The sequence below is a fragment of the Macaca thibetana genome, chromosome 14 (genome assembly GCF_024542745.1).
Source record: "Macaca thibetana thibetana isolate TM-01 chromosome 14, ASM2454274v1, whole genome shotgun sequence".
NCBI lineage: Eukaryota > Metazoa > Chordata > Mammalia > Primates > Cercopithecidae > Macaca > Macaca thibetana.
Window position 1 is genome coordinate 48,351,820 of NC_065591.1, and position 26,972 is coordinate 48,378,791.

At 38.6% G+C, this 26,972-nt stretch overlaps 1 protein-coding gene and 1 non-coding gene across 3 annotated transcripts in view; both read left to right on the forward strand.

Annotated features, from left to right (window-relative positions):
- The window catches only part of PIK3C2A (phosphatidylinositol-4-phosphate 3-kinase catalytic subunit type 2 alpha), a 119,107-nt gene that overhangs the window by 79,063 nt on the left and 13,072 nt on the right, over nt 1-26,972 (forward strand). For both annotated transcript variants that reach the window (XM_050758943.1, XM_050758942.1), the window contains exons 14-25: nt 4,060-4,171; nt 4,542-4,687; nt 7,039-7,227; nt 8,005-8,098; nt 8,579-8,673; nt 9,303-9,483; nt 12,536-12,640; nt 14,688-14,780; nt 16,803-16,932; nt 22,096-22,232; nt 24,864-25,033; nt 25,959-26,115. In XM_050758943.1, the coding sequence (XP_050614900.1) occupies nt 4,060-4,171; nt 4,542-4,687; nt 7,039-7,227; nt 8,005-8,098; nt 8,579-8,673; nt 9,303-9,483; nt 12,536-12,640; nt 14,688-14,780; nt 16,803-16,932; nt 22,096-22,232; nt 24,864-25,033; nt 25,959-26,115 (1,609 nt within the window). The remainder of the gene's footprint in view (nt 1-4,059; nt 4,172-4,541; nt 4,688-7,038; nt 7,228-8,004; nt 8,099-8,578; nt 8,674-9,302; nt 9,484-12,535; nt 12,641-14,687; nt 14,781-16,802; nt 16,933-22,095; nt 22,233-24,863; nt 25,034-25,958; nt 26,116-26,972) is intronic.
- Nucleotides 11,247-11,358, forward strand: LOC126936651 (U6 spliceosomal RNA). The gene has a single exon (XR_007719482.1). It is a non-coding gene; the product is annotated as a U6 spliceosomal RNA (small nuclear RNA).

Consider the following 26,972-nt stretch of genomic DNA (forward strand, 5'->3'; position numbering starts at 1 on the left):
TCTTTCATAATTCAGGAGACTGTCAAGTGAAGGGCAGTTGACTTCTGCTAGACATTTAAATACTTTGCATCCAACACTCTGCTGTCAAAATAGTGAATAGATTGTATTAAGCTTGAGACTGCCAAGTAGTGCAGGCGACCTAGGTAATGTTAGGACTTCGCATTCAAGGAATACTCAGAAATTAAGAGAGAAGATGATTAAGAGAGATGATGATGATTATTATACTTTGTTTCTCTACATTAGCACATGTTTCTCTACATTAGTACATGTAGAGAAACAAAGTGTATAATATAGTCGAGTTAACCACTGTGTTATAATGATTAGTAATCCTAGTCTTGAAATTCTTTATGAAATAATTTCTGTTGAAGGTACAATCTTATATGACCTAATGGTCACTATTATTGAAGCCAAATGACTCAAAGGCATTTCATGCAGCCTTAATAACAAATGAGTTCTTTTTTAAAAAACTTTACTTTTCTTTTTTTTTTTTTTTTGAGATGGAGTCTCACTATGTTGCCCAGGCTGGTCTCAAACTCCTGGCCTCAAGTGATCTATCTTCCCACCATCTGATCCCAGATTATAGGCGTGAGCTACCATGTCCAGCACAAATGAGTTCTTAACTAATTTTTCTGAAAACTGGCATATAAACAGAATTAAGCGGTTAACCTGTCTTTCCTTTACAGTTGTTTCTGAGGGTTACCAAATAATTTATGTAGCGAAGTTTTTTTTGTTTTTGTTTTTGTTTTTTGAGATGGAGTCTCACTCTGTCACTCAGGCTGGAGTGCAGTGGCATGATCTCGGCTCACTGCAACCTCTGCCTCCTGGGTTCAAGTGATTCTCATGCCTCAGCCTCCAGAGTAACCGAGATTACAGGTGTGTGCTATCACGCCTGGCTAATTTTTGTATTTTGGGTAGAGACAGGGTTTTGCCATGTTGGCCAGGTTGGTCACAAACTCCTGGCCTCGAGTGATCCACCTTCCTCGGCCTCCCAAGTGCTGGGATTACAGGCGTGAGCCACCGCGCCTAGCAGTAATTGATATGACAACTTTTTTTTATAGAAAATCTTTAGCCTGTTATGGTGGCTCAGTCCTGTAATCCCAACACTTTGGGAAGCCGAGGCGGGAGTTTGAGACAACTCTAGCCAATATGACGAAACCCTGTCTGTACTAAAAATACAAAAAAGTTAGCCAGGTATGGTGGCTCGTGACTGTAGGCCCAGCTACTTGGGAGGCTGAGACAGGAGAGTCGCTTGAACCCGGGAGACGGAGGTTGCAGTGAGCCAAGATTGCGCCACTGTGCTCCAGCCTGGGTGACAGAGCAAGACTCCCTCTCAAAAAAAAAAAAAAAAAAAAAAAAAGAAAATCTTTAGATAATAGATGCAGAAGGAATGATAGATCTAGAATATTATAATTTTGCAACCCATGCTGAAATAATAGATTTTGGCTAGGGTTTCTCAATCTTGGCAATATTGACATTTCAGGCCAAATAATTTTTTGTTGTGGAAGACTGTTTTGTGCATTGTAGGATGTTCAGCGGCATCCCTAGATTCTACCCACTAAATGCCAGTTGTCCCCCTCAGTTTACAACCAAAATTATTTGCAAATTACCAAATGTCTGCTGGAAGGACAATCACTCCCAATTGAGAACTGTTGATCTAAGCAGTGATCATCAGTACCGCCTTTTTTGTTTTAAAACCTTACAGTTTGTGAAAATGCCTTCCTGAAACCATTACATAGTTTTTCTGCAACTTCATAATTGATGGCTTAAACTGATAGCACTTGAACTAAACTGATCAATAGTAACATCACAGAGAGATAACACAAACAATGTGTACCTTTTAATTTGATAGGATAAGAAGTGGTATACAATACCAACTGCGAAATAGTAAGTATTCTTGCCAAAGAACTGAATCTGAATCAAATCAGGCCTCTAGGTCTAACTTCTTCTGTGTGGAAAATACAGGAGGACATGTTAAATGACACTGGAGGAGTATAACCAGCAAAATTCAGGTTATGGAAAATTCTACAGAACAAAAGGCCTGGTATCATCAACAAATAAATAGCAAGTGGAGAAAAAAAGAGAAGGAGACTAGACAAGAGTTAACGAACTTTTTCTGTAAAGGGTGCCAGATAAAAGTAGTTTAGGCTTTGCAGACCTTATAGACTCTTGTCACAAATGCAAAAGCAGTCATAGACAGTACATAAACTAATGAGCATGGCTGTGTCTGGTAAAAGTTTACTTACAAAGCCAGGTGTAAAGGCCAGTTTACACGTGGCTATAAATAAACTTTGTAAAGGCAGGTTGGAGTTTGCTGACCCTGAATTAAAAGATGTTTAAAAAGACATCCAAATGTATTGTGCCACTCACTGTACTCCACTCTGGGCGACAGAGCAAGACTCCGTCTCAAAAAAAAAAAAAAAAGAGACATCCAAATGCAAGTGTTAGGCCTTGCTTGGATCTTGTTTTAAGCAAATCAACTGTTTTTTAAAAACATCATTTATGGGACAATCAGGGAAATTTGAATAGTGACTAGGTATTTTATGGTCTTAAGTAATTATTGTTAATTCTTTTAGGAGGGATAATGGTATTGTACTTATTACAGGAAACTTTATTTTTTAGCCATATGTAACAGTATTTATAGATGAAATAATATCAGGATTTGCCTTAAGTCTAGTTGGAAGTAAGTGTGGTTCTTAGACATAACGGACTATAGCCTGGTGTGGTGGCTCACACTTGTAATTCCAGCAGCTCAGGAGTTCAAGGCTGCAGTGAGCTGTGATCACACCACTGCATTCCAAGCAGGGCGGCAGAGTGAGACCCTGTCCCCATATATATGAAATGGATTACAATGTATCAAAGATTCAAAGCCTGTTTGTCAAGTGAAAATCTTAAAACTGGAGTCTAGTTTTGGTAAAGATATTTGCTGTTTGAATAAAATGAACAAATACTTGACAAACGTTATAGTTTTCTGCTTTCGTATATCTTATGTTGTTTTTCAGAAATTTCATCTGTGTAAAGATATGTCAATATCTTTGAAAGAATGTTTTGATTGAGTAGGCCACAAATTAGTAGTCTAGGGCAGGGGTCAGCATACTTGAGCCCATTGCTTCTTTTTATAGATACAAATACAGTTTGTTAGAGCATAGCATGCATATACATTTATGTGTTGTTCATGGCAAATTTGAACTACAACAGCAGAATTTAGTCTTGCAGCAGAGACTGTATGGTCCACAAAGCCCAAAATATTTACTCTCTGGCTCTTTATAGAAAAAGTTGGCAGACCCCTAGTCTAGAAACAGATAAAACTTCTCATATCTGGCCAGGTGTGGTGGTTCATGCCTGTAATCCCAGAACTTTGGGAGGCTGGGGCAGGCAGATCACATGAGCCTTAGGAGTTCAAAATGAGCTTGGGCAACATGGTGAAACCCCTTCTCTACAAAAAAAAAAAACAAAAAACAAGAATTAGCTGAGCATGGTGGCATGTGCCTGTAGTCCTAGCTACTTGGGAGGCTGCGGTGGAAGAATCATCTGAGCCCAGGGAGGTCAAGGCTGCACTGAGCCATAGTTTTGCTACTACACTCCAGCCTGGGTGACAGCAAGACCCTGTCTCAAAACAAAACAAAAAAACTTGTTTTGTTTTCTTTGGCATGTATTTTTGATCTAATGATTAAAGTCAGCAAGCAGTTCTGTAATCCAGACCACCACCTTGATGATGTATTTCTTTGTAGAAAATCTTCAAAGACTATTCTTAACCTTCCTATTTATAGAAGTTGTTTTCTGAGTCCTTAACATTTTTTGTGTTCTGTCCTCAACACCATTTTCCCCAAGATAATGTCCTTTAATTATCCCTCTCTTTGTTCTCACCCTACACTTCAATATTTACCCTACACCTAAAAAGTTTCGGTACAATGTGGAGAGTGAATCCTTCTGATATGTTCTTAAAAGTATCCTTTTTATTTAGTTGATCTAATACTAACTTTTCAAATTCATTACATGTGTTGTGAATTTTGAATTAATTTTTAAAATGAAAATCACATTATTCTTTTTACATCTATGAAGGTTTTTAACATGTGGAACTAAACTTCTATACCTTTGGACTTCATCACATACAAATTCTGTTCCTGGAACAGTTACCAAAAAAGGATATGTCATGGAAAGAATAGTGCTACAGGTAATGGTTACTTCTTGACATGTAGAGAAGTGTAAATTGAAATTTCTTCATAAAATGTGTGTGCGTATACCATGACTTGGGTTGTTAAAGAAACCTAATTGATCTTGTTTTAATCTCAGGATCTATCTTCTATTTTAATATCAATATTTCTGAGAAGCAGTAAAACATGCACTGTACTCATCCCAAGAAATATGTATGTGCTATTGAGAATTACCAACAATGGTAATCAATTGCAACAAGAAGCATTAATTTAATATTCAATGTAAATACACCCTGATTGCTAAGAAAAAATCTATTGTCTTAAAGACAAAGAGGTTAATGTGACAAATATGTAGACTCTAATTTGATCAATTTCTGTTAAATTTTAAAGGTTGATTTTCCTTCTCCTGCATTTGATGTAATTTATACAACTCCTCAAGTTGACAGAAGCATTATACAGCAACATAACTTAGAAACACTAGAGAATGATATAAAAGGGAAACTTCTTGATATTCTTCATAAAGACTCATCACTTGGGTATGCTCTGTTTATTCTGTTTTGGGCTAAGTATCTCCTATAATGTAAAGGTCAAGTTAAGGCTTACATTAAATATCCTGATTCTGTTCATGATTTATCAGCTTTCTTGGTGTGGAAAGTTTTCTATTTACTTTTTTTCCTTTTTTTTTTTTTAATAATCTACAAAATTTTTGTCTCGAGGGCCAGCTAGTATTTAACTTATTTTTAAAATTATATAAAAAGACTATATAACTGCATAAAAGTTTAGAAATTTGTCAAGTCAAACCTTTTTACTTAAACAAAAAGCAAACAATAGACTGGCAACTATATTTACAATAAATATCAAGAGTTTTTTTAACCGTAAAGAACTTCTTATTAATAAGATTAAAACCAACAACTCAGTAGTCAAGGAGACTAAGTATGAACAAGCAATTTTTTTAGAAAAATACAATGCTTTTAAACAATCTGAAAAGATGTTCAATTTCTCAGTAATCAAGGAAATATAAATTAATTCAAGATACCATCTAACACATCAGAGTGGCAAAAATTAAAATACTTTGTTAAAAGTGTTGATAAGGACATATAAAATGGGAATTACATATTTGCAGAAGTACAAAAAGCTACGTCTCCTTTGGAGAGCAATTTGGCAAAATCTACAAGGTTATAATGTGTATATTCTGTGACCCAGCAATGCCATTTCCAGTTATATAAAACTCTTTTATATTTTCTTATGGAGACAAGAATATTCACTGCAATATTTATTTGGATTATTGAAAAACTGTTTGGAGACTGGGCGTGGTGGCTCATGCCTGTACTCTTGACACTTTGGGAGGCTGAGATGGGAGGATTACCTGAGCCCAGAAGTTGGAGACCAACCCTGACAATATAGTGAGACCCTGTCTCTACAAAAAAATTAAAAGTAGCCAGGCATAGTGTTGTGCATCTATAGTCCCAGCTACTCAGGAGTCTGAGGTGGGAGAATTGCTTGAGCACAGGAGGTCGAGGCTGCAGTGATCCGTGATCTCATCACTGCACTGCAGCCTGGGCAACAGAGAACACCCTGTCTCAAAAAAAAAAAAAAAAGAAAAATTGATTGGAAATGTCCATCAATAGGGATTAAATTAAGACACATTTATCTGGTACAAAACCATGTAACTATTAAAAATGAGATTATAGACTGAACGTGGTGGCTGACGCTTATAATCCCAGCACTTTGGGAGGCTGAGATGGTGGCACACACCTGTAATCCCAGCTACTTGGGAGGCTGAGGCAGGAGAATCGCTTGAACCCGGGAGGCAGAGGTTGCAGTGAGCCGAGATCGCGCCACTGCACTCCAGCTTGGGTGACAGAGTGAGACTCCGTCTCAAAAATAAATAAAATAAAAATAAATAAAAATGAGATTATAGTTGTATGTACTAATGTTTAAAATAGGTTAGCTGAAGAAAACCAGGAGTAGAATCGTGTATATAGTGTTATTACCATGAAAATAAAGGAAAAAAGAGGATCTACATATATCCACATTTGTGCCTTTGTATGAATAAACTATCTCTGGAAGATCATACAAGCTTAGATGTTTGCCTCTTGGGAGGGGAATTAGAAGGAGAGAAATTTCACTATGTACCTTTTTCAGTATTTGAATTTTTTCATTACTCCACATGAAATGAATATATATATATATATAAATTAAGACACATTTATCTGGTACAGAACCATGTAACTATTAAAAATGAGATTATAGACTGAACGTGGTGGCTGATGCCTATAATCCCAGCACTTTGGGAGGCTGAGATGGTGGCACACACCTGTAATCCCAGCTACTTGGGAGGCTATATATATATATATATAGATGGATAGTAAAATAGTGAAACATTTCATTCATGTAAACATTTGTGATTAAGCTTAAAACAATTAGGATCTTCAAGTCCTTTTCATTTTGAGAATTTCTCAATTGAACTGTATAAATATGTTCCAAAATTTTATAGTAGTATTTTTTTTTTCCATAGCATTCGATTTTATTTGTATGAAATGGATGAAATCCTTGCTGTCTCTTAGGGTGGGATCTGCTTTTTCAGCCTGATTTCTAGTGCCTGGCATCTCATTAGAGCTCAATAAATTTTTATTATACTGAATTATCCTTCATTTTCATAACTAAGGCTCTTTTATCAAGACATAGTCATTTCTTTCAGTTCCCAGATTAGCATTAATTACTGGCATTTGCCATACATTGCATTTTTCTATTCCAAATTAGTATTAATGATTTTACGAAGAAGTAGCTGTCCCAAATAAATAAATTTCTTCTTTATATTTTTAATCATTGAGATTATATCATCATGCTATCACTGAGAAGTAATTTAATTCTATTATATCTGCAGACTTTCTAAAGAAGATAAAGCTTTTTTATGGGAGAAACGTTATTATTGCTTCAAACACCCAAATTGTCTTCCTAAAATATTAGCAAGTGCCCCAAACTGGAAGTGGGTTAATCTTGCCAAAACTTACTCATTACTTCACCAGTGGCCTCCATTGTACCCACTAATTGCATTGGAACTTCTTGATTCAAAGTAAGTCAAATACATTTATTTGCTATTGTTTTATTGTCAGTTTTTCCATTAAGGTATGTTGCCAGAAGTATTTCCTTTCCTTTTAACATGAAAGCAATTCAATATAATGCAAATGTGTAAATGTATATTTGTAAAAACATATCTTCTGCATTGAAGTTGTCAGTAAAGCATTTCATGTCCTTTAGAACTAGCCTAAAGAAAGGGTTAGGTTGTAAATTTTGAATAATTTATATTTTTATGATGTGGGCCAAAATTAATTTTTGTAAACTTAAGATTCCTAAATAGGCCAGGCGCGGTGGCTCACGCCTGTAATCCCAGGACTTTGGGAGGCCGAGGCAGGCGGATCACAAGGTCAGGAGATCGAGACCATCCTGGCTAACACAGTGAAACCCCATCTCTACTAAAAAATAGAAAAAATTAGCCTGGCATGGTGGGCGCCTGTAGTCCCAGCTACTAGGGAGGCTGAGGCAGGAGAATGGCGTGAACCCGGGAGGCGGAGCTTGCAGTGAGCTGAGATCGCGCCACTGCACTCTAGCCTGGGCGACAGAGCGGGACTCCATCCTCCCCCCAAAAAAAAGACTCCTAAATAATCCCTAAATTGAATCTGTATAGCACAATAAGATTGTCTTCTTACAAAAAGAAGGCATACATTGCTTTTGAATAAAAGAGATATCTTAGTGTTCTTTGTCAGGACCAGATTGAGATTGTGTTTTCAGGAAATAGAGCTTCACTGGAAAGAAATCACTGTCCAATCTTGGTTTTATGGTAATCTTCTAGATTTGCTGATCAGGAAGTAAGATCCCTAGCTGTGACCTGGATTGAGGCTATTAGTGATGATGAGCTAACAGATCTTCTTCCACAGTTTGTACAAGTGAGTTTTTTTACTAGATTACCTCCCTTTATACTTTCACTCTAGTTTTTGATGGGAACTTGCTAAGGGATCCCCCTTCTGTTTAGGTTAAAGGTAGTTTTGTAGTGTGGGAACACTGAGGGGCATTGCATTTGGATTTAGTGTGAATTTTTTCCCACTATTGTCATCTGCCATATTTGAATATTGTATACAGGTACCTGTATTTTTAGTTTTCAGACTTTTTAGAACAAACCTGACTTGAGCTTTTCCTTGATTTTTCTTTACTGGTGAGTTGAACATAGCTAACGAATGTTATTCTATACTTTTGTGCTTGATTTATTCATTTGGCATAGGTTAATTCATCTATCTAATTTTTATAAGTATCATCTTTCATCAGTAAGAGTAATACTTGCTTTATATAGTTTCTCTTTTGATAGTTTTATTGGAACAATTTAGCATGGGGACGGACCACTAATAATTCTTACTTTCTTTTACGTGTAGGCTTTGAAATACGAAATTTACTTGAATAGTCCATTAGTGCAATTCCTTCTGTCCAGGGCATTGGGAAATATCCAGATAGCACACAATTTATATTGGTAAGATTTAAATTCTATTAATTACAGTATTTCCATTCCTAGAATTTATAGAAATGCCATACTCTGTAAGTCTAAATGGCATGCCACACTACTTATTGTGGATACCAGATATTTTATTGAAGTTATTATTTTTAAAGGAGCTAAATTTACCCTCTAATGCAAACATTTGAAAACCCTCATTGCTTATAGCTCTATAATAATGAATGGGTTTTGACTTGCTTATGTAGCTTAAAATAAATTTCTGGTTATCAAAAATTGAGGCCAAGCGTGATGGCTTATGCCTGTAATCCCAGCACTTTGGGAGGCTGAAGCTAGTGGATCGCTTGATCTCAGCAGATTGAGATCAGCCTGAGCAACATGGTGAAACCTCATCTCTACCAAACATACAAAAAAAATTAGCCGAACATGGTGGTGTGTGCCTGTAGTCCCAGCTAGTTGGGATGCTGAGGTGGGAGGATTGCTTGAGCCTGGGAGGTGGAGGTTGCAGTGAGGCAAGATCACACCACTGGACTCCAGCCTGGGCAACAGAGCCAGACCTGGTCTCAAAAAAAAAAAAAAATTGAACTTATTTTTCCAAGAGGTTCACCTAGTTCTTAGAAGTGACTAACATAAATATTTTGCTGTATTAGGCTTCTCAAAGATGCCCTGCATGACGTACAGTTTAGTACCCGATACGAACATGTTTTGGGTGCTCTCCTGTCAGTAGGAGGAAAACGACTTAGAGAAGAACTTCTAAAACAGACGAAACTTGTACAGCTTTTAGGAGGAGTAGCAGAAAAAGTAAGGCAGGCAAGTGGATCAGCCAGACAGGTATGTACCCATAAAAGGTAATATAAATGTGTTGATGTTAAAGGAAGGATCTTTATGGTGCTGACTGATTAAGTTGCTATTCTTTGTTGGTAGACTCCCAGTAGAACTCTAACTATACCCATGCTATTTGGGGCAGATAAATTCAAAGATTGTTTAAAATATATAGGAACATATTTCACAACCTGTTAAAATCAGTGATTTTCCCATGCTTATTTATTTCCATGCTTATTTATTCCTTTCTGATGAAAATTGTTTTCTTGAATTCCTTTATCTCCATTATCAAAGTCCACAGTATTTTCATCACACCAGAAAGAAAGCATGTCCCCATTTTCCCCTCCCAGCTGCTAAACTGTTTTCTGTCAATATGGATACGTCTATACTTCTATATGAATATTCTGGACACTTCATGGCCTTTTCTATCTAGTTTCTTTCACTTAGCATGAAGTTTTCAGAGTTCATCTATGTTCCAGTATGTTTACTACATACCGTTTTTGGTTGAATAATATTCCATTGTGTGGATATGCCACATTTTGTTTAAACATTCATCAGTTGGTGGACATTTGGGTTGTTTCCACTTTTTGACTATTAATAATAATACTGCTGGCTGGGCACGGTGGCTCACACCTGTAATCTCAGCACTTTGGGAGGCCCAGGCAGGCAGATCACGAGGTCAGGAGATCAAGACCATCCTGGTTAACAAGGTGAAACCCCATCTCTACTAAAAATACAAAAAATTAGCCAGGCATGGTGGCGGGCACCTGTAGTCCCAGCTACTCGGGAGGCTGAGGCAGGAGAATGGTGTGAACCCAGGAGGCGGAGCTTGCAGTGAGCCGAGATTGTGCCACTGCACTCCGGCCTAGGCGACAGAGCGAGACTCCGTCTCAAAAAAAAAAAAAAAAAAAAGAATAATACTGCTATGAATATTCACGTATAAATTTTTGTTTAAACAATTGTTTTCACTTAAGAATGGCATAGCTAGGTCATGTGGTAGTTCTCTACTTAATTTTTTGGGGAATCATTAGAATTATTGTCTGTAGCAGCTATATCATTTTACATTCCCACCAGCAATATAGAAGGGTTCCAGTTTCACCACATCCTCACCAACATTGTTTTTTTTCCTGGTTTTTGATTATAGCCATTCTAGTGGGTGTGAAGCAGTGTTTCGTTGTGGTTTTGATTTGAATTTCCCTAGTGACTAATAATATTGAGCACATTCTCATATGTTTGTTGGCCATTCGTATTTCTTCTTTGGAGAAATATCTATTCAAAGTCCTTTGTCCATTTTAAATTAGACTGTCTTTTTGTTGTTGAGTTGTAAGCGTTATTTATATATTTCGGATACTAGACCTTTATCACATACACTATTTGCAAATATTTTTTTCATTCTGCAGTTGTCTTTTTACTTCCTTAATAGTGTCCTTTAATATATTAATACAGAAATGTTTAACTTTAATGAAGTCCATTTTATCTGTTTTTTTCTTTTGTGGCTCATGGTTTTAGTGTCATATCTAAGAATCCATCATCAAATCTAATGCCATAAAGATGTTCACCTGTGTTTTTTTCTAAGCTTTTCTAGTTTTAGCTCTTATGGTTAGATCTTTGGTCCATTTTGAGTTAATTTTGGTATGTGATATGAAGTAGAGCCCCAACTTTATTCTTTTGAATGAGGTTATCCAGTTGTCTTAGCACCATTTGTTAAAGAGACCCCCCCTCTCCTTCCTCTTGAATGGTTTTGGCATACATGTCAAAAATCAGTTGACCCTGTGCTTGCTTCGGCAACACATACACTAAAATTGGAATGTTACAGAGAAGATTAGCATGGCCTTTACACAAGGATTACATGCAAATTCACGAAGTGTTCCGTTAAAATTTTTTAAATAAAAAAAAAAGTTGACCACATATATGGGTTTATTTCTAGACTCTCAATTCTATTTCATTCATCTATATGTCTATTCATATGCTATATATTTTTTTTTTTTTTTTTTCCTTTTTCCTTGAGACAAGGTCTCTGTTGCCCAGGCTGCAGTGCAGTGGTGTGATCACTATTCACGACAGCCTCAAACTCCTGGGCTCAAGTGATTTTCCCGCTTCAGCCTCCCAAGTAGCTGGGATCACAGGTGTTTGCTGGCTTTTTTTTTTTTTTTTTTCCTTGTAGGGACAGGGTTTTGCCATGTTGCCCAGGCTGGTCTTGAACTCCTGGGCTGAAGCAGTCCTCCTATTTTGGCCTCCCAAAGTCGTAGGATTACAGGTGTGAGCCATCCACCCAGCTATCCTTTTTTTAATTACCATAGTTTTATAGTAAGTTTTGAAATTGGACAATGTGAGTCGTCCTACTTTGTTCTTTTTCATTATTATTTTGGCTATTCAGGGGACACTTGCAATTTCATATTAATTTTAGGAACCATGTATCCATTGCTGCAAAAAGGCAGTTGGAATTTTGATAAGAACTATAGATTAATTTGGGGAAGTATTACATACAATCTTAATTATAAACTATTACCTCTATGTACATTGTTTACCTATTTTCTCTTTACTAAACAATACTGCGACGAACTTTGGTTGGTGTGTACATTTTTACTTCTTTGCTAGTATTTCTTTCAGAAAATTCCTACAGGTGAAATAGCTGAGTCAAGAGCAACATATATTTTTATTTCTAATAGTTGTTACATTGCTCTACAAAAGAAGCTACACCTGTGTACACCTCTCTCCCTACCAATAAATTATGAAATTGTTTTCTAACACAGGATTTTGTTTTAAATTTTCATTTGATAGGTGAAAAATTGCGCTCATTTTTGTTTGGTTTCTATTTCTTTGACTATTAGTGAGCTTTAACATTTTTGTATACATTGGTTGGCCAAATGTACCTTTGCTCGCTATATTTATAGCCTTTGGCCATTCTAGTTTTATAGTAAAAATAACTCTCTTTAGTAACAACCTTTTTTTGACCATTTGACGACTGGGCATTTTATGAATTATATCCACAGCATAACTTGTCTGAAAAATAGATCTTCATTTGCATTATGTACTTACAGTATCACATCTCTTTCTATAGGTTGTTCTCCAAAGAAGTATGGAACGAGTACAGTCCTTTTTTCAGAAAAATAAATGCCGTCTCCCTCTCAAGCCAAGTCTAGTGGCAAAAGAATTAAATATTAAGGTGACACATACAATACTTATAAGTTCATATTACATTTGAAAATAATAGGAAGAAGGCAAATGGGCAGGTATGCTTAAGGCAAACGAAGGTAAAACCTGCATAGGTTGGTTATAAGCGTGGATGGTTGTGATTAGGATCCATATTTATCTTAGCATATTTTTTACCTAACCACCATTCCTGGAAAAAAAAAAAAAGTATACAATTATTTACTGCCTTGGGCTTCATTTTTTTAAATTGGTCTCACCGTCTTTTTTTTTTTGTTGAGACAGTGTCTCACTCTGTTGCCCAAGCTGGAGTGCAGTGGTGCGATCTCGGCTCACTGCAACCTCCACCTCCCGGGTTCAAGCAATTCTCCTGCCTTAGCCTCCTGAGTAGCTGGGACCACAGGCACACGCCACCATGCCCAGCTAATTTTTGTATTTTTACTAGAGATGAGGTTTCACTTTCTTGACCAGGCTGGTCTCGAACTCCTGACCTCGTGATTCGCCTGCCTTGGCCTCCCAAAGGGCTGAGATTACAGGCATGAGCCAACATGCCCAGCCTTTTTTTTTTTTTTTTTTTTGAGACGGAGTCTTGCTCTGTCACCCAGGCTGGAATGCAATGGCGCGATCTCAGCTCACTGCAACCTCCGCCTCCCAGGTTCAAACAATTCTGCTGCCCCAGCCTCCCGAGTAGCTGGGATTACAGGTACCTGCCACCATGCCTGGCTAATTTTTTTTGTTTAGTAGAGACGAGGTTTTGCCATGTTGGCCAGGCTGGTCTTGAACTCCTGACCTCAGATGATCCACCCGCCTTGGCCTCCAAAGTGCGGGGATTACAGGCATGAGCCACCATGCCCGGCCAGTCTCACTGTCTTAAATCAGCTTTTTAGTCTGTTTCATTTTAAAAGTAAGATTTGATCATTGCTAATAAAATTTTTAGTTTTTATGAATACTTCCATGGATAATTAATTAAAATAGTACCATAAACAGAAGAATGGAGGTCTCATCTAAGATCACAGTGATTTAGATGAAGGAAAAGGATATCACAAGATGTTGTGTTCTGTTGATGGATTAAGACATTTACAAAGCTCAAACTTTAAAAGTTTGTGTCTCAAGTTTTTGCTTCTCTGCCTAGCAAGAAGATGTTTTAGTCAGATATGCTATGTTAAAGTTTCAAAAAGTATTTTTACATATCTGTTATCTTCCAGAGAGTCTAGAAAAGCAATTCTAAATTAGCCGGGCGTAGTGGCGGGCACCTGTAATCCCAGCTACTCGGGAAGCTGAGGCAGAAGAATTGCTTAAAGCCAGGAGGCAGAGGTTCGACCTTGAACCTGGGAGGCAGTGAGCTGAGATTGCACCACTGCACTCCAGCCCAGGCAACAAGAGCAAACTCTATCTCAAAAAAATAAATAAAATGAAAAAGCAATTCTCATGTGTTAACTTCATTTGCTGCAATTCAAAAGAACAAGTGTTTAGCTGGGCCTGTAGTCCCATCTACTCAGGAGGCTGAGGCAGGAGGATAGCTTGAGCCCAGGAGTTAGAGGTTGCGGGAAGCTATGGTTGCATCACTGCATTCCAGCCTGGGTAACAAAGCAAAACGCTGTCTCTAACAGAAATAAAAATAAAAAATAAATCTAAAAAGAAGACACAAAGGAAGAAGTGAAAGGGGAAATGCGTAGGACAAAAAAAGAAATCTAAATCCATTTTTATTTTTTATTTTTTATTTTATTTTTTTTTGAGGCAGAGTCTCGTGCTGTCGCCCAGACTGGAGTGCAGTGGCCGGATCTCAGCTCACTGCAAGCTCCGCCTCCTGGGTTTGTGCCATTCTCCTGCCGCAGCCTCCCAAGTAGCTGGGACTACAGGCGCCCGCCACCTCTCCCGGCTAGTTTTTTGTATTTTTTAGTAGAGATGGGATTTCACTGTGTTAGCCAGGATGGTCTCGATCTCCTGACCTTGTGATCCGCCCATCTCGGCCTCCCAAAGTGCTGGGATTACAGGCTTGAGCCACCGCGCCCGGCCATCCATTTTTATTTATCTTTCTAATGCTTAACATGTTGTATTTGCAGTCGTGTTCCTTCTTCAGTTCCAATGCTGTCCCCCTAAAAGTCACAATGGTGAATGCTGACCCTATGGGAGAAGAAATTAATGTCATGTTTAAGGTGAGTAAATAATGTTACTATTTTTTAATGGCAATTTAGAAATTTTTTTATCAAATTACTTTCCCAAAATTGCAAAGGTGATTTTATTTAATATATTTTTTAATTCTTTTATTTATTTATTTTTACACAGTCTTGCTCTGACACTCAGGCTGGAGTGCAGTGGTGCAATCTCAGCTTACTGCAACCTCCACATCCTGGGTTCAAGTGATTCTCCTGCCTCACCCTCCCAAGTAGCTGAGATTACAGGCACCTGCCACCATGGCCTGCTAATTTTTGTATATTTTAGTAGAGACGGGGTTTCACCATGTTGGCCAGGCTGGTCTCAAACTCCTGACCTCAGGTGATCCACCCACCTCAGCCTCCCAGAGTGCTGGAATTACAGGTGTGAGCCATCATGCCCAGCCAAAAATTTTACGTGTTTTGATCATGATTTGTATAGTTTGAAGAAAGGACGAAGAATTTTAGTTAATTCAGTGAGTTGGACATGTGGAGGTTCATAAAGATTGCTTCTACTGAACCACCTTTGATATATATAATAAATTCCTTTGTACTCAGATCTGGTTTTGAACTCTATATTTTGTTTTATCGATGTAGGTGCCTTTTTCTAAACCAGTAACATCTGTTTTGAATACAAGAATTGTATGTGTTAAGTTTTATTTTTTTAATTTAATTTTTTTTTTTTTTTTTGAGGTGGAGTTTGCTCTTGTTGCCCGGGCTAGAGTGCAATGGCGCGATCTCAGCTCACCGCAACCTTCACCTCCCGAGTTCATGCAATTCTCCTGCCTCAGCCTCCCAAGTAGCTGAGATTACAGACATGTGCCACCACATCCAACTAATTTTTTGTATTTTCAGTACAGACGGGGTTTCACCATGTTGGCCAGGCTGGTCTCGAACTCCTGACCTCAGGTGATCTGCTCGCCTCGGCCTCCCAAAGTGCTGGGATTACAGGCATTAGCCACCGCGCCCAGCCAAGTTTTAATATTTTTTAAGGCAAATTCTCCTTATTCTTTTCCATAATTTTCTTGGCTAGTCTCAGAATGTATTCATTATTATGTGTTTTTAAATTATTTTATCCAGTTTAAAAAAGAAAATGAAAACTTGTTCAGGTTTTAGTTAAAAAGTAATTCATTTTGGGAGGGTTAATTTTTTTAAGTAAACTTTTCATTTTGAGATAATTATAGATTCATAGGCAATTGTAACAAACTGTACAGAGGAATCCTGTGTACTCTTCCTCATAGTAACATCTTGTATAACTGTAGTGCAGTATCACTATCAGGATATTGGCATTGATACAGTCAAAATATAGAGCATTTCATTATCCCATAGATTCTCCATGTTGCCTTTTTAGAAAATTGAATATAGGCCAGTTGCAGTGGTTCACACCTGTAATCCCATCACTTTGGGAGGCCGACGTGGGCAGATCACCTGAGGTCAGAAGTTCGAGACCAGCCTGGCCAACATGGTGAAATCCCATCTCTACTAAAAATACAAAAATTAGCCAGGCATGGTGGCAGGCGCCTATAATCCCAGCTACTCAGGAGGCTGAGGCAGGAGAATCACTTGAACCTAGGAGGGGGAGGTTGCAGTGAGCCGAGAACACCCCTCTGCACTCCAGCCTGGGTGAAAGAGCAAGACTCAGTCTCAATAAATAAATTTAATTAATTAATTAAGTAAGTAAGTAATTGAGTATAATTCACATACCATAAAACTAAAACTTTCAAAGTGTACCATTCAGGGAACTGAGATATGAAGAGGTTAAGTATCTTTCCCTAGAATGCTGCAGAAAGATAAAAAGGCAGTTCTGTTTTTCTCATCGGTGTGTGCAACCATGCCCACCTAATTTTTGTGTTTTTAGTAGAGGCGGAGTTTCCATCGTGTCGGCCAGGCTGATCTCGAACTCCTGACCTCAGGTGGTCGGCCCACTTTGGCCTCCCAAAGTGCTGGGATTACAGCTTTCATAGCATGTAATCTGTTAAGTCTTTTGGAGATCTACAAGTTTTGTTTTGTTTCCTTGATATCAAGGTTGGTGAAGATCTTCGGCAAGATATGTTAGCTTTACAGATGATAAAGATTATGGATAAGATCTGGCTTAAAGAAGGACTAGATCTGAGGATGGTAATATTCAAATGTCTCTCAACTGGCAGAGATCGAGGTAAGTTTATTAGCTGTGTCTTGATGTCTTATTTTTTTCCTTGAACTTAGCTTAAAGTGTACCTGCCCTAAAGGCTCTGATGCAGATACCCTGGTATCACAGTTGTTTCTTATTTTAATCTAGTGTTACTTTATTGATTGTTGCTCATTATTAAGTCTCTTTTAAAAATAACTTAGTGGCCGGGCATAGTGGCTCATGCCTGTAATCCCAGCACTTTGGGAGGCCGAGGTGGGTGGATCACATGAAGTCAGGAGTTTGAGACCAGCCTGGGCAACATGAGGAAATCCTATTTCTACTAAAAATGCAAAAATCAGCCGGGTGTGGTGGCGTGCCCCTGTAATCCCAGCTGCTCGGGAGGCTGAGATGGGAGAATAGCTTGAACATGGGAGGTGGAGACTGCAGTGAGCCGAGATTGTGTCACTGTACTCCAGCCTTGGTGACAGTGAGACTCTATCTCAAAATAAATTTAAAAAAAATTTTTTTTAAACTTAGTGTAGCCTAAATAAATGCTTTGCAGTAGCCAGAGGTGTCCATTAATTGACCCAGTGAGGATTTTATGGTCTTTAGCTTTTAAACTTAAAAATAATGCCATATCTCTGGGTGCAGTGGTTCTCACCTGTAATCCCAGCGTTTTAGGAGGCCAAGGGCAGGAGGATCACTTGAGTCTAGGAGTTTGAGACCAGCCCGGGCAACACAGGGAGATCCTGTCTCTACAAAAAGAAATAAATAGTCTTAGCTACTCTGGAGGATGGGGTGAAAGGATTACTTGAGCCTGGGAGGTTAAGGCTTCAGTGAACCATAATCATGCTACTGCACTCCAACCCGGGTAACACAGTGAGACCTTGTCTCAAAACCAAATAAATAAATAAGGCCATATCTAAGTTAAATCAACTTTGATTTTATTTTTGTAAAATAAAATCATACGAAGTTCTTTTCTACTAATAGCAGATTTCTATCTTATTATTTATTGAACCATTTTGAAATAATGAATGTAAAACATCCTAATATCTGATATGCCATCATTATTCTTATTCAACAAATGTTTGTTGTTTACCATCTATAATGGTAAGAATATGTGGTACTTATATTTTAGAAGGAAGCAATAATACGTACAAGTAATCAGAGTATGCTTTAATAAGCTGAAAGCTCTAAAAGTTGTAAAGGCAATACTGTCAGGTTTTAAAGGAAAGATCATCTGCTGTTGGTGGAAATGAGAAACACTTCACAAATTCTGTGCATAGACACTAGGAAGTCACCAGAAAGATAATCATCCTTCCAATATTTGCCATTCAACATATGCTGAAATGCCTATAATGAAGGGGAATTCACTGCATTTCAAGGCAGTTCATTCTATCCTGTGCAGCTCTGATAGCTATAGATTTCTTTTTCATATTCAGGTGATTAATGGGGACTGAGTCCTGGTGTCTTTTACCCATTGGTTACAGTTCTGTTCAGAGACTATCATATAATTAAATTAAATCCTTCTTCACCCCTACCAGTATTGTGGCCTCAGATTCTGAATTCCAAATTCTTCAGCCATTTATGAAAGATTACATTACTTTATCACCTTATTTTTCTCCTTGCAAATGATTCAGGTAATCTGTTGTCTCTAAGAATGGCACCTGGATTTTGTAGAATACAAAAGGGTGACCATAGTGTCACACATGTGAAACTATTCATAAATAAAATCAGTAAGTCATCATCGTACCAGCTCCTGCTAAGCCATGTCTTGGCCATCCTGTAACTTGTACATTTTCTTTTTCTTTTCTTTCTTTTTTCAGAGATGGGATCTTACTCTGTCTGTCACCCAGGCTGGAGTGCAGTGGTGTGATCATAGCTCACTGCAGCCTCAAACTCCTGGGCTCAAGAAATCCACTTGCCTCAGCCTCCCAAAATTAGCTGGATATGATGGCATGCACCTGTGACATGCCACCACACCCAGCTAACTTTTAAAAGTTTTTCATAAAGACAGGGGTCTCACTATGTTGTCCAGGCCGGCCTCGAACTAGGCTCAAGCAGTCCTACCACCTCAGCCTCCCAAGTAGCAGGGAATGTAGGCATGCACCACTGTGCCCAGCTATGTACTTGTACATTTTTGTATCTTAGAACCATGTGTAGGATGTTAGCTGTTAACTTTGTTATATTTGATACACTACTTTTCTATTCGTTGAGTTCGTTTTAAAACCTGATTTTTGAGTGTTACAGCTCTTTTAGAATTCACATAGCAGAGGCCGGGCACAGTGGCTCACGCCTGTAATCCTAGCACTTTGGGAGGCCGAGGCGGGTGGATCCCTTGAGGCCATAAGTTTGAGACCAGCCTAGCCAACATGGTGAAACCCCACCTCTACTAAAAATACAAAAAATCAGCCAGGCGTGGTGGTGCACGTCCGTAGTCCTGGCTGCTGGGAGGCTAAGGCACGAGAATCACTTGAACCTGGGAGGCAGAGGTTGCAGTGAGCCCAGGTGGCACCACTGCACTCCAGCCTGGAAAACAGAGTGAGACTCTGTCTCAGAAAACAACCAGAAAAAAAGGAACCAAATGAATTCATTCTGCCATATGTAACTAGACTACTAGAATTAGAATCTGGCCCCACATACTTTCTATCCGGGTACCCTGGCAGCCTTGGTCAACTTCTGTTTCCTCCAGTCCTTTGTCCAAAGCAGAGCTCTGTTTTCATGTATTTTATTTTAACACAAAAATGCATCTCCTTAATTTTAAAAATATATCAGTTAATTTTTTAATTGTATAAATAATATTTGCATATAGTAGAATACCCAGGTAGTGTATAACAGAATAAATTGAAAAGTGTTCATTTTCTCTCATACCTTCATCCTCAACTCTAGGTACCCTCTTTCCACGATATAACTACTTGTGTAGCCTTCTGGAAATGTTTTGTGTATATTCTAATATGCACAACCATCTTTCTTTTCAAACACAAAAGTACAGTTCTCCATCTGGATTTTGTCTTTAACATTATTTTTGAGATCTTTCTATCAAAGCACATAATTCCTCCCTTACTGTTTTTTTTGTGTGTGTAAATATCACATAATTTATTTGTTTGATACTTGTTTGCTTTTTTTTTTTATTTTTTGAGACGGAGCCTTGCACTGTTGCCCAGGCTGGAGTGCAGTGGCGTGATCTCAGCTCACTGCAAGCTCTGCCTCCTGGGTTCACGCCATTCTCCTGCCTCAGCCTCCTGAGTAGGTGGGACTACAGGCGCCTGCTACCATGCCTGGCTAATTTTTTGTACTTTTAGTAGAGTTGGGGTTTCACTGTGTTAGCCAGGATGATCTGGGTCTCCTGACCTCGTGATCCGCCTGCCTCAGCCTCCCAAAGTGCTGGGATTACAGGCATGAGCCACCGCGCCTGGCAGATACTTGTTTTAAAGGAGTCAGAGAGAAAATAAAAAACAATTTGTTCAGCCAGGCATTTATATTTCAATTAGGAGGCCAAAACATATACTTGAGATTTAATCATATCACAAGGTCAGTCTTCATCTGTTCTTCCTTTGAAAGTACTAGTGTATTCTGGAAGATTCTTATCTTGCCCAAATATATAATTAAAGAAATTTTTTTGTGCTGAAGTGGGATAGTGTGTATCATATGTAACTTGACCAGCTAAGTCAGTGTCTTCTTGTTTGTAATTAAAATAGTTTTCCTCGCTGGGCACGGTGGCTCATGCCTGTAATCCCAGCACTTTAGGAAGCCAAGACAGGCAGATCACTGAAAGTTGGAAGTTCAAGACCAGCCTGGCCAACATGGTGAAACCCCATCTCAACTAAAAAAAAAAAAAAATACAAAAATTAGCCGGGCATGGTGTTGGGCACCTGTGATCTCAGCTAGTTTTCCTTTGGGGATTAGTACATGGATGTATAGACTAGAGAGTCTCAAATAGTCAAAATTGATGTTTACATGTTAGATACTTTTGAAAATAAAGAATAAGGGATTAGTACATGGATATACAAACTAGAGAGTCTCAAATAGTCAAAATTGATGTTTACATGTTAGATACTTTTGAAAATAAAGAATAATTTTGATTGGTGGCCAGACTTGATTTTTTTTTTGACGACACGGTCTTACTGTCACCCAGGCTGGAGTGCAGTGGTGTCATCTTGACTTACTGCAACCTCTGCCTCCTGGGTTCAAGTAATTCTCATGCATCAGCCTCCCAAGTAGCTGGGACTGCAGGTTTGTGTCACCATGCCTGGTTAATGTTTGTATTTTTAGTAGTGGTGGGGTTTTGCTATGTTGGCCAGGCTGGTCTCAAACTCCTGAGCTCAAGTGATCCACCCACCTCAGCCTCCAAAAGTTCTGGGATTATAGGCATGAGCCACCATGCCTGGCCAGACTTGATTTTTTTTTTTTTTTTTTTTTTGAGATAGAGTATGGCTCTGTTGCCCAGGCTGGAGTGCAGTAGCTCTATCTTGGCTCAGTGCAACCTCTGCCTCCCGGGTTCAAGCAATTCTCCTGCCTCAGCCTCCTGAGTAGCTGGGATTACAGGTGCCCACCACCATGCCCAGCTAATTTTTGTATTTTTAGTAGAGACAGGGTTTTGCCATGTTGACCAGGCTGGTCTCAAACTCCTGACCTTAAGTGATCACCCGCCTCGGCCTCCCAGAGTGCTGGGATTGCAGGCGTGAATCACTGCACCCAGCCAGACTTGAATTTTTTTGAAAGTAACAATTGCTAGTTGGTTTCTTATGTCAAAGATTGAAAACTAACTTTTTAAAAGGCATGCAGCCATAAAAAAGAATGAGTTCATGTCCTTTGCAGGGTCGTGAATGAAGCTGGAAGCCATCATTCTCAGCAAACTAACACAGGAACAGAAAACCAAACACCTCATGTTCCCACTCATGTGGGAGTTGAACATTGAGAACACGTGGACACAGGGAGGGGAACATCACACACTGGGGCCTGTTGGCAGGTTGGAGGCAAGGGGAGGGAGGACAAATACCTAATGTATGCGGGGCTTAAAACCTAGATGACGGGTTGATAGGTATAGCAAACCACCATGGCACATGTTTACCTATGTAACAAACCTGCACATTATGCACGTGTATCCCAGAACTTAAAGTAAAATTTAAAAAGTAATAATTTTAAAAAATGTTTAAAGGCTTACTTTGGGGAGACAGTTTTACTTAGCTTAATATTTTATCGTTAAAGGCATGGTGGAGCTGGTTCCTGCTTCCGATACCCTCAGGAAAATCCAAGTGGAATATGGTGTGACAGGATCCTTTAAAGATAAACCACTTGCAGAGTGGCTAAGGAAATACAATCCCTCTGAAGAAGAATATGAAAAGGTAATTAGCATGTCTCCTCATTCCAAAAAGCTTTGTCAAAAATGTATTACAGGCCGGGTGTGGTGGCTCAAGCCTGTAATCCCAGCACTTTGGGAGGCCGAGATGGGCGGATCACGAGGTCAGGAGATTGAGACCATCCTGGCTAATAACACGGTGAAACCCCGTCTCTACTAAAAAAATATGAAAAACTAGCCGGGTGAGGTGGTGGGTGCCTGTAGTCCCAGCTAGGAGGCTGAGGCAGGAGAATGGCGTGAACTCGGGAGGCGGAGCTTGCAGTGAGCTGAGATCCTGCCACTGCACTCCAGCCTGGGTGACAGAGCGAGACTCCGTCTCAAAAAAAAAAAATGTATTACAAAGGTTTTAAGTGCTTTCATTTTCCAGCTCTGGTGACTAAATAATCATTAAGTCAGGAAAAGAGCGTCTTTTTCTGAGTATAGGAAAGAATATAAAACAGAATGCATTTAATGGCAGGAATCTGAGTGAAACCAATGCTAAATTACGCCCCCAAAAAATTCTAAACACATACTTAGAGGCTAGCAAAACAGGCATTTTTCTAACCCAGAATGTTATATTTCCCAAAGATCTTGGAAGAAGTTAGGGAAATAAGTAAAACGGGCTGCATCATGTGGTATTTAAGAACATAAATTAGGGGCCAAACTCTCTGGGTTTGACTTCAGATCCCAAGTCACTCAGCAGCAGCAGGGCCTTACGCAAATTATTATTAGTATTATTTATTTATTTATTTATTTATTTTTTTGAGATGGAGTCTCGCTTTGTCGCCCAGGCTGGAGTGCAGTGGCGCGATCTCGGCTCACTGCAAGCTCCGCCTTCCGGGTTCATACCATTCTCCTGCCTCAGCCTCCCGAGTAGCTGGGACTACAGGCACCCGCCACCACGCCCAGCCAATTTTTTGTATTTTTAGTAGAGACGAGGTTTCACTGTGTTAGCCAGGATGGTCTCAATCTCCAGACTTCGTGATCCGCCTGCCTCGTCTCCCAAAGTGCTGGGATTACAGGCGTGAGCCACTGCACCCAACCTATGCAAATTTTTTACCATCTTTGTGACTCAGTGACCTCTGCTATAAAGTATTGTATATATTATGGTATTATAGCATATACTATGGCTGTAAACATAAGCATTGAGATTTTTGTGAAAATTAAATGACTTAATGTATATGAAGTACTGCATAATGAAAGTTGTATAATTGATAGCTCTATTATTGGAAACATCAATTTTCTGTTTTGCTATTATTTAGAGTTACATATGAGGAAAGGGCAATTTTTCAGGACATAAGCCCTCTAATGATCCTAACTTGGCCTAAGGAAGACCCAAGAAAACTGAGTGATGATGTAGGAAGACTCCTGTTTTAATGTCATGGAGCTGCCTATTTTATGTTTCATTAATGGATCACCTTTATAGACATACACGTGCCATCTGTTGACCTACAAAGCTAATGCAGGGGAATTTTGACCTTTGTTAGATCTTTTAAACTGTGAGATCACTCCCTTTTCATACTTCTTTGTGGTCTGGGGAAAAAAAGCAGTGCAGCAGAAGCCAGTAATTGTTTTAGTAATGTTGGCCCTTTTGTGATTCCTGGTAAGGAAATAATTGCCAAGTAGCATACATTAAGCATCTTTTATGAATTTGGCTTTTTAATGTGATTTAATTAGTAAGAGGGAATATAACTTAGTGAAGTCATATTGCCTGGATTTGAATCCTCACTCTGCTACTTAATAATCTTGGGCAAACAACCTCTCTGTTTCAGTTTTCCATCTGTACAATGGTTTTGATGATAGTACCGAAGTCATTGATTGATGTGAGATTCTTCTAAATATGTTAATGTATATACACACACACACATATATACACATACAGAGAAGTGCCTGGTTTGTGCTAAATGCTGTATAAACATTTGCTGTTATCATCATTGGTAATGATTTCTGGGAAATGAACTACATGGGCAAGTCAGGCCAAATGAATTTACCACTCAGAAATACATTATTTTGTACAACTAAACTAAATACACATTCTTTATATTAAAGAAAAAGCTCATTGTATGTGTGTCTTGCTGTATTCTTCTATGTGATATTATATTAGTAATTTTAATAATCCCCAGGAGAGGGAGTACTTAAGATGACACACAGGGAATCACCACATGGGAAACAAACACATTACTTGTATTCTTGGATGTTTTCAGATATAAGCTGATTTTCCTTACACATGTCTTCCCTGCAGGCAGAGGAAAAAAAGCAAAAATATTCTATCCATCATGTTTGTGGAATCCTGCACCTCCCCGATTCTAAGCAGCAGAGTCAGTGAGGTGCAGGATTCCACAAACATGATGCTTAAAAACTGTTCGAAGGCAGCATGTACCTAAGTAGGGACTGGTAGGGATCCCAGACTTTTAAAAGAGAAAAGCTAGAGAAGGGGCAGTAACCAGCCTTAGAAGAGTGTTTTTGTTTTTGAAATATGAAAAGATTGGCTTTTATTACTATATCCCAATTTGTATGCTATTGAGAGAGTGGATTACAATAGTGTTTTTAAAGAGTGATAAATTACTTTAATACTTATAAATTCTGCCTCCTTTAAAAATAATTCATTTTCTAAAATAATTGTATATGTTTTTTATAGGCTTCAGAGAACTTTATCTATTCCTGTGCTGGATGCTGTGTAGCCACCTATGTTTTAGGCATCTGTGATCGACACAATGACAATATAATGCTTCGAAGCACAGGACACATGTTTCACATTGACTTTGGAAAGTTTTTGGGACATGCACAGATGTTTGGCAGCTTCAAAAGGTATAATGTTATTATTGCTGTTGCCAAAGAAATGAGACACTTCTTGTTTCACAAATTAATGTTTGTCTCAAGCTTTGCCTTTTGCCTTCTGCGTTTTGCCTTGTGGCTCCATTTGAACATAACTGGGGATGAAAAAGGCCCAAAGATGTGACCTTACCTGGTAGACAAGAATGTGTGTAAGTGTGTATAAACTTTGTTTTTTTTTTTTTTTCGTCGTTGTTGTTGTTTGTTTTTTTGGTTTTTTTTGAGAAGGAGTCTTGCTCTGTTGCCCAGGCTGGAGTGCAATGGCGCGATCTCGGCTCACTGCAAGCTCCGCCTCCCGGGTTCACGCCATTCTTCTGCCTGCAGGAGTAGCTGGGACTACAGGCGCCCGCCACCATGCCCGGCTTCTTTTTTTGTATTTTTAGTAGAGATGGGGTTTCACTGTGTTAGCCAGGATGGTCTTGATCTCCTGACCTCGTGATCCACCCGCCTCAGCCTCCTAAAGTGCTGAGATTACAGGCCTGAGCCACCACGCCCAGCTAAACTTTGTTGAAATGAATTAAGGTACATATATATTTTTTTTATCTAGTTAGCAGTAACTCTTAGAAAGAAATGGTTTCGTGTGTATATAACAGCAGTAAGTAGTTTTCTATGTTTGTAACTACTGTTTGTTCTCTCTTTGGGTATGTGGATTTATAAATATCACCTTATTTTCATATATAAGGAAATTTCGTACATAAGTTCTCTCTAAATAATGAGATTATTATGTGATAGCTTTCTTGAAAATGTTATTTTAAAGAATTATAGAAATTCAAAAGTGTGGTATTAAGTTTCCTAGTTAGAAGTGGCTGTACCTCAGATAGCTTAGTTTAATAATCATGTAATAGCACTATTGGAGTATCTGCTGTAAATAATATTTTATATGTACTTTCATTTTAAATAGGGATCGGGCTCCTTTTGTGCTGACCTCTGATATGGCATATGTCATTAATGGGGGTGAAAAGCCCACCATTCGTTTTCAGTTGTTTGTGGACCTCTGCTGTCAGGCCTACAACTTGATAAGAAAGCAGACAAACCTTTTTCTTAACCTCCTTTCACTGGTAACTATTCTTTATAAGCACTTAATTAGTTTTATATTAATGCATCTATGTTTCAATACCTAAAAAAGATTATTTTGTGATTTTGGAATAAAATTTGCTGTAGTCACAAATGCCAGATACATTATTGCTCAAATATTTTAAACTTACTGCCATGTGAAATAAGCCAGACACAAGAGGACCTACTGTCTGACTCCGTTTGTATAAAATACAAAAAATAAGTCAGTAGAGTGGCTCCCCTTGGGATGGGAAGTATTAGTAACTGGACCCCAAGACAGGCATCTGAGATGCTAATGAATGTTTTGTGTATTAATATGGGTATGAATTGTGAACATTCACTCAGCTGTACAATGAAGATTTCTGTACTTTCCTCGGTATATATTATAGTTAAGTAAAAAGTAAAAAACACAAACCCACTATGATTATTGTGACTAAATTGATACAGTAATAAACAGAAGGCTACAATTATCTTAAGTGAAATAACTCAGAAAGTTAAATATTGTGTGTTCTCACTTATAAGTGGAAGTTAAATGATATGTATACATGGACATAAAGAGTAGAATAATAGACACTCGGAGACTTGGGAGGATAGGAAGGGGGATGGCGGATGGGAGATGAGAAGTTACTTAGTGGGTACAATGTATACTATTCAAGTGATGCACTAAAAGCCCAGACTTTACCACTATGTGATACATATATGTACCAAAATTGTACTTGTACGCCCTAAATCTATAAAAGTAAAAACAGTGGCCTAGGCCGGGCATAGTGGCTCATGCCTGTAATCCCAGCACTTTGGGAGGCTAAGGCAGGCGGATTGCTTGAGGTCAGGAGTTCGAGACCAGCTTGGCCAACATGGCAAA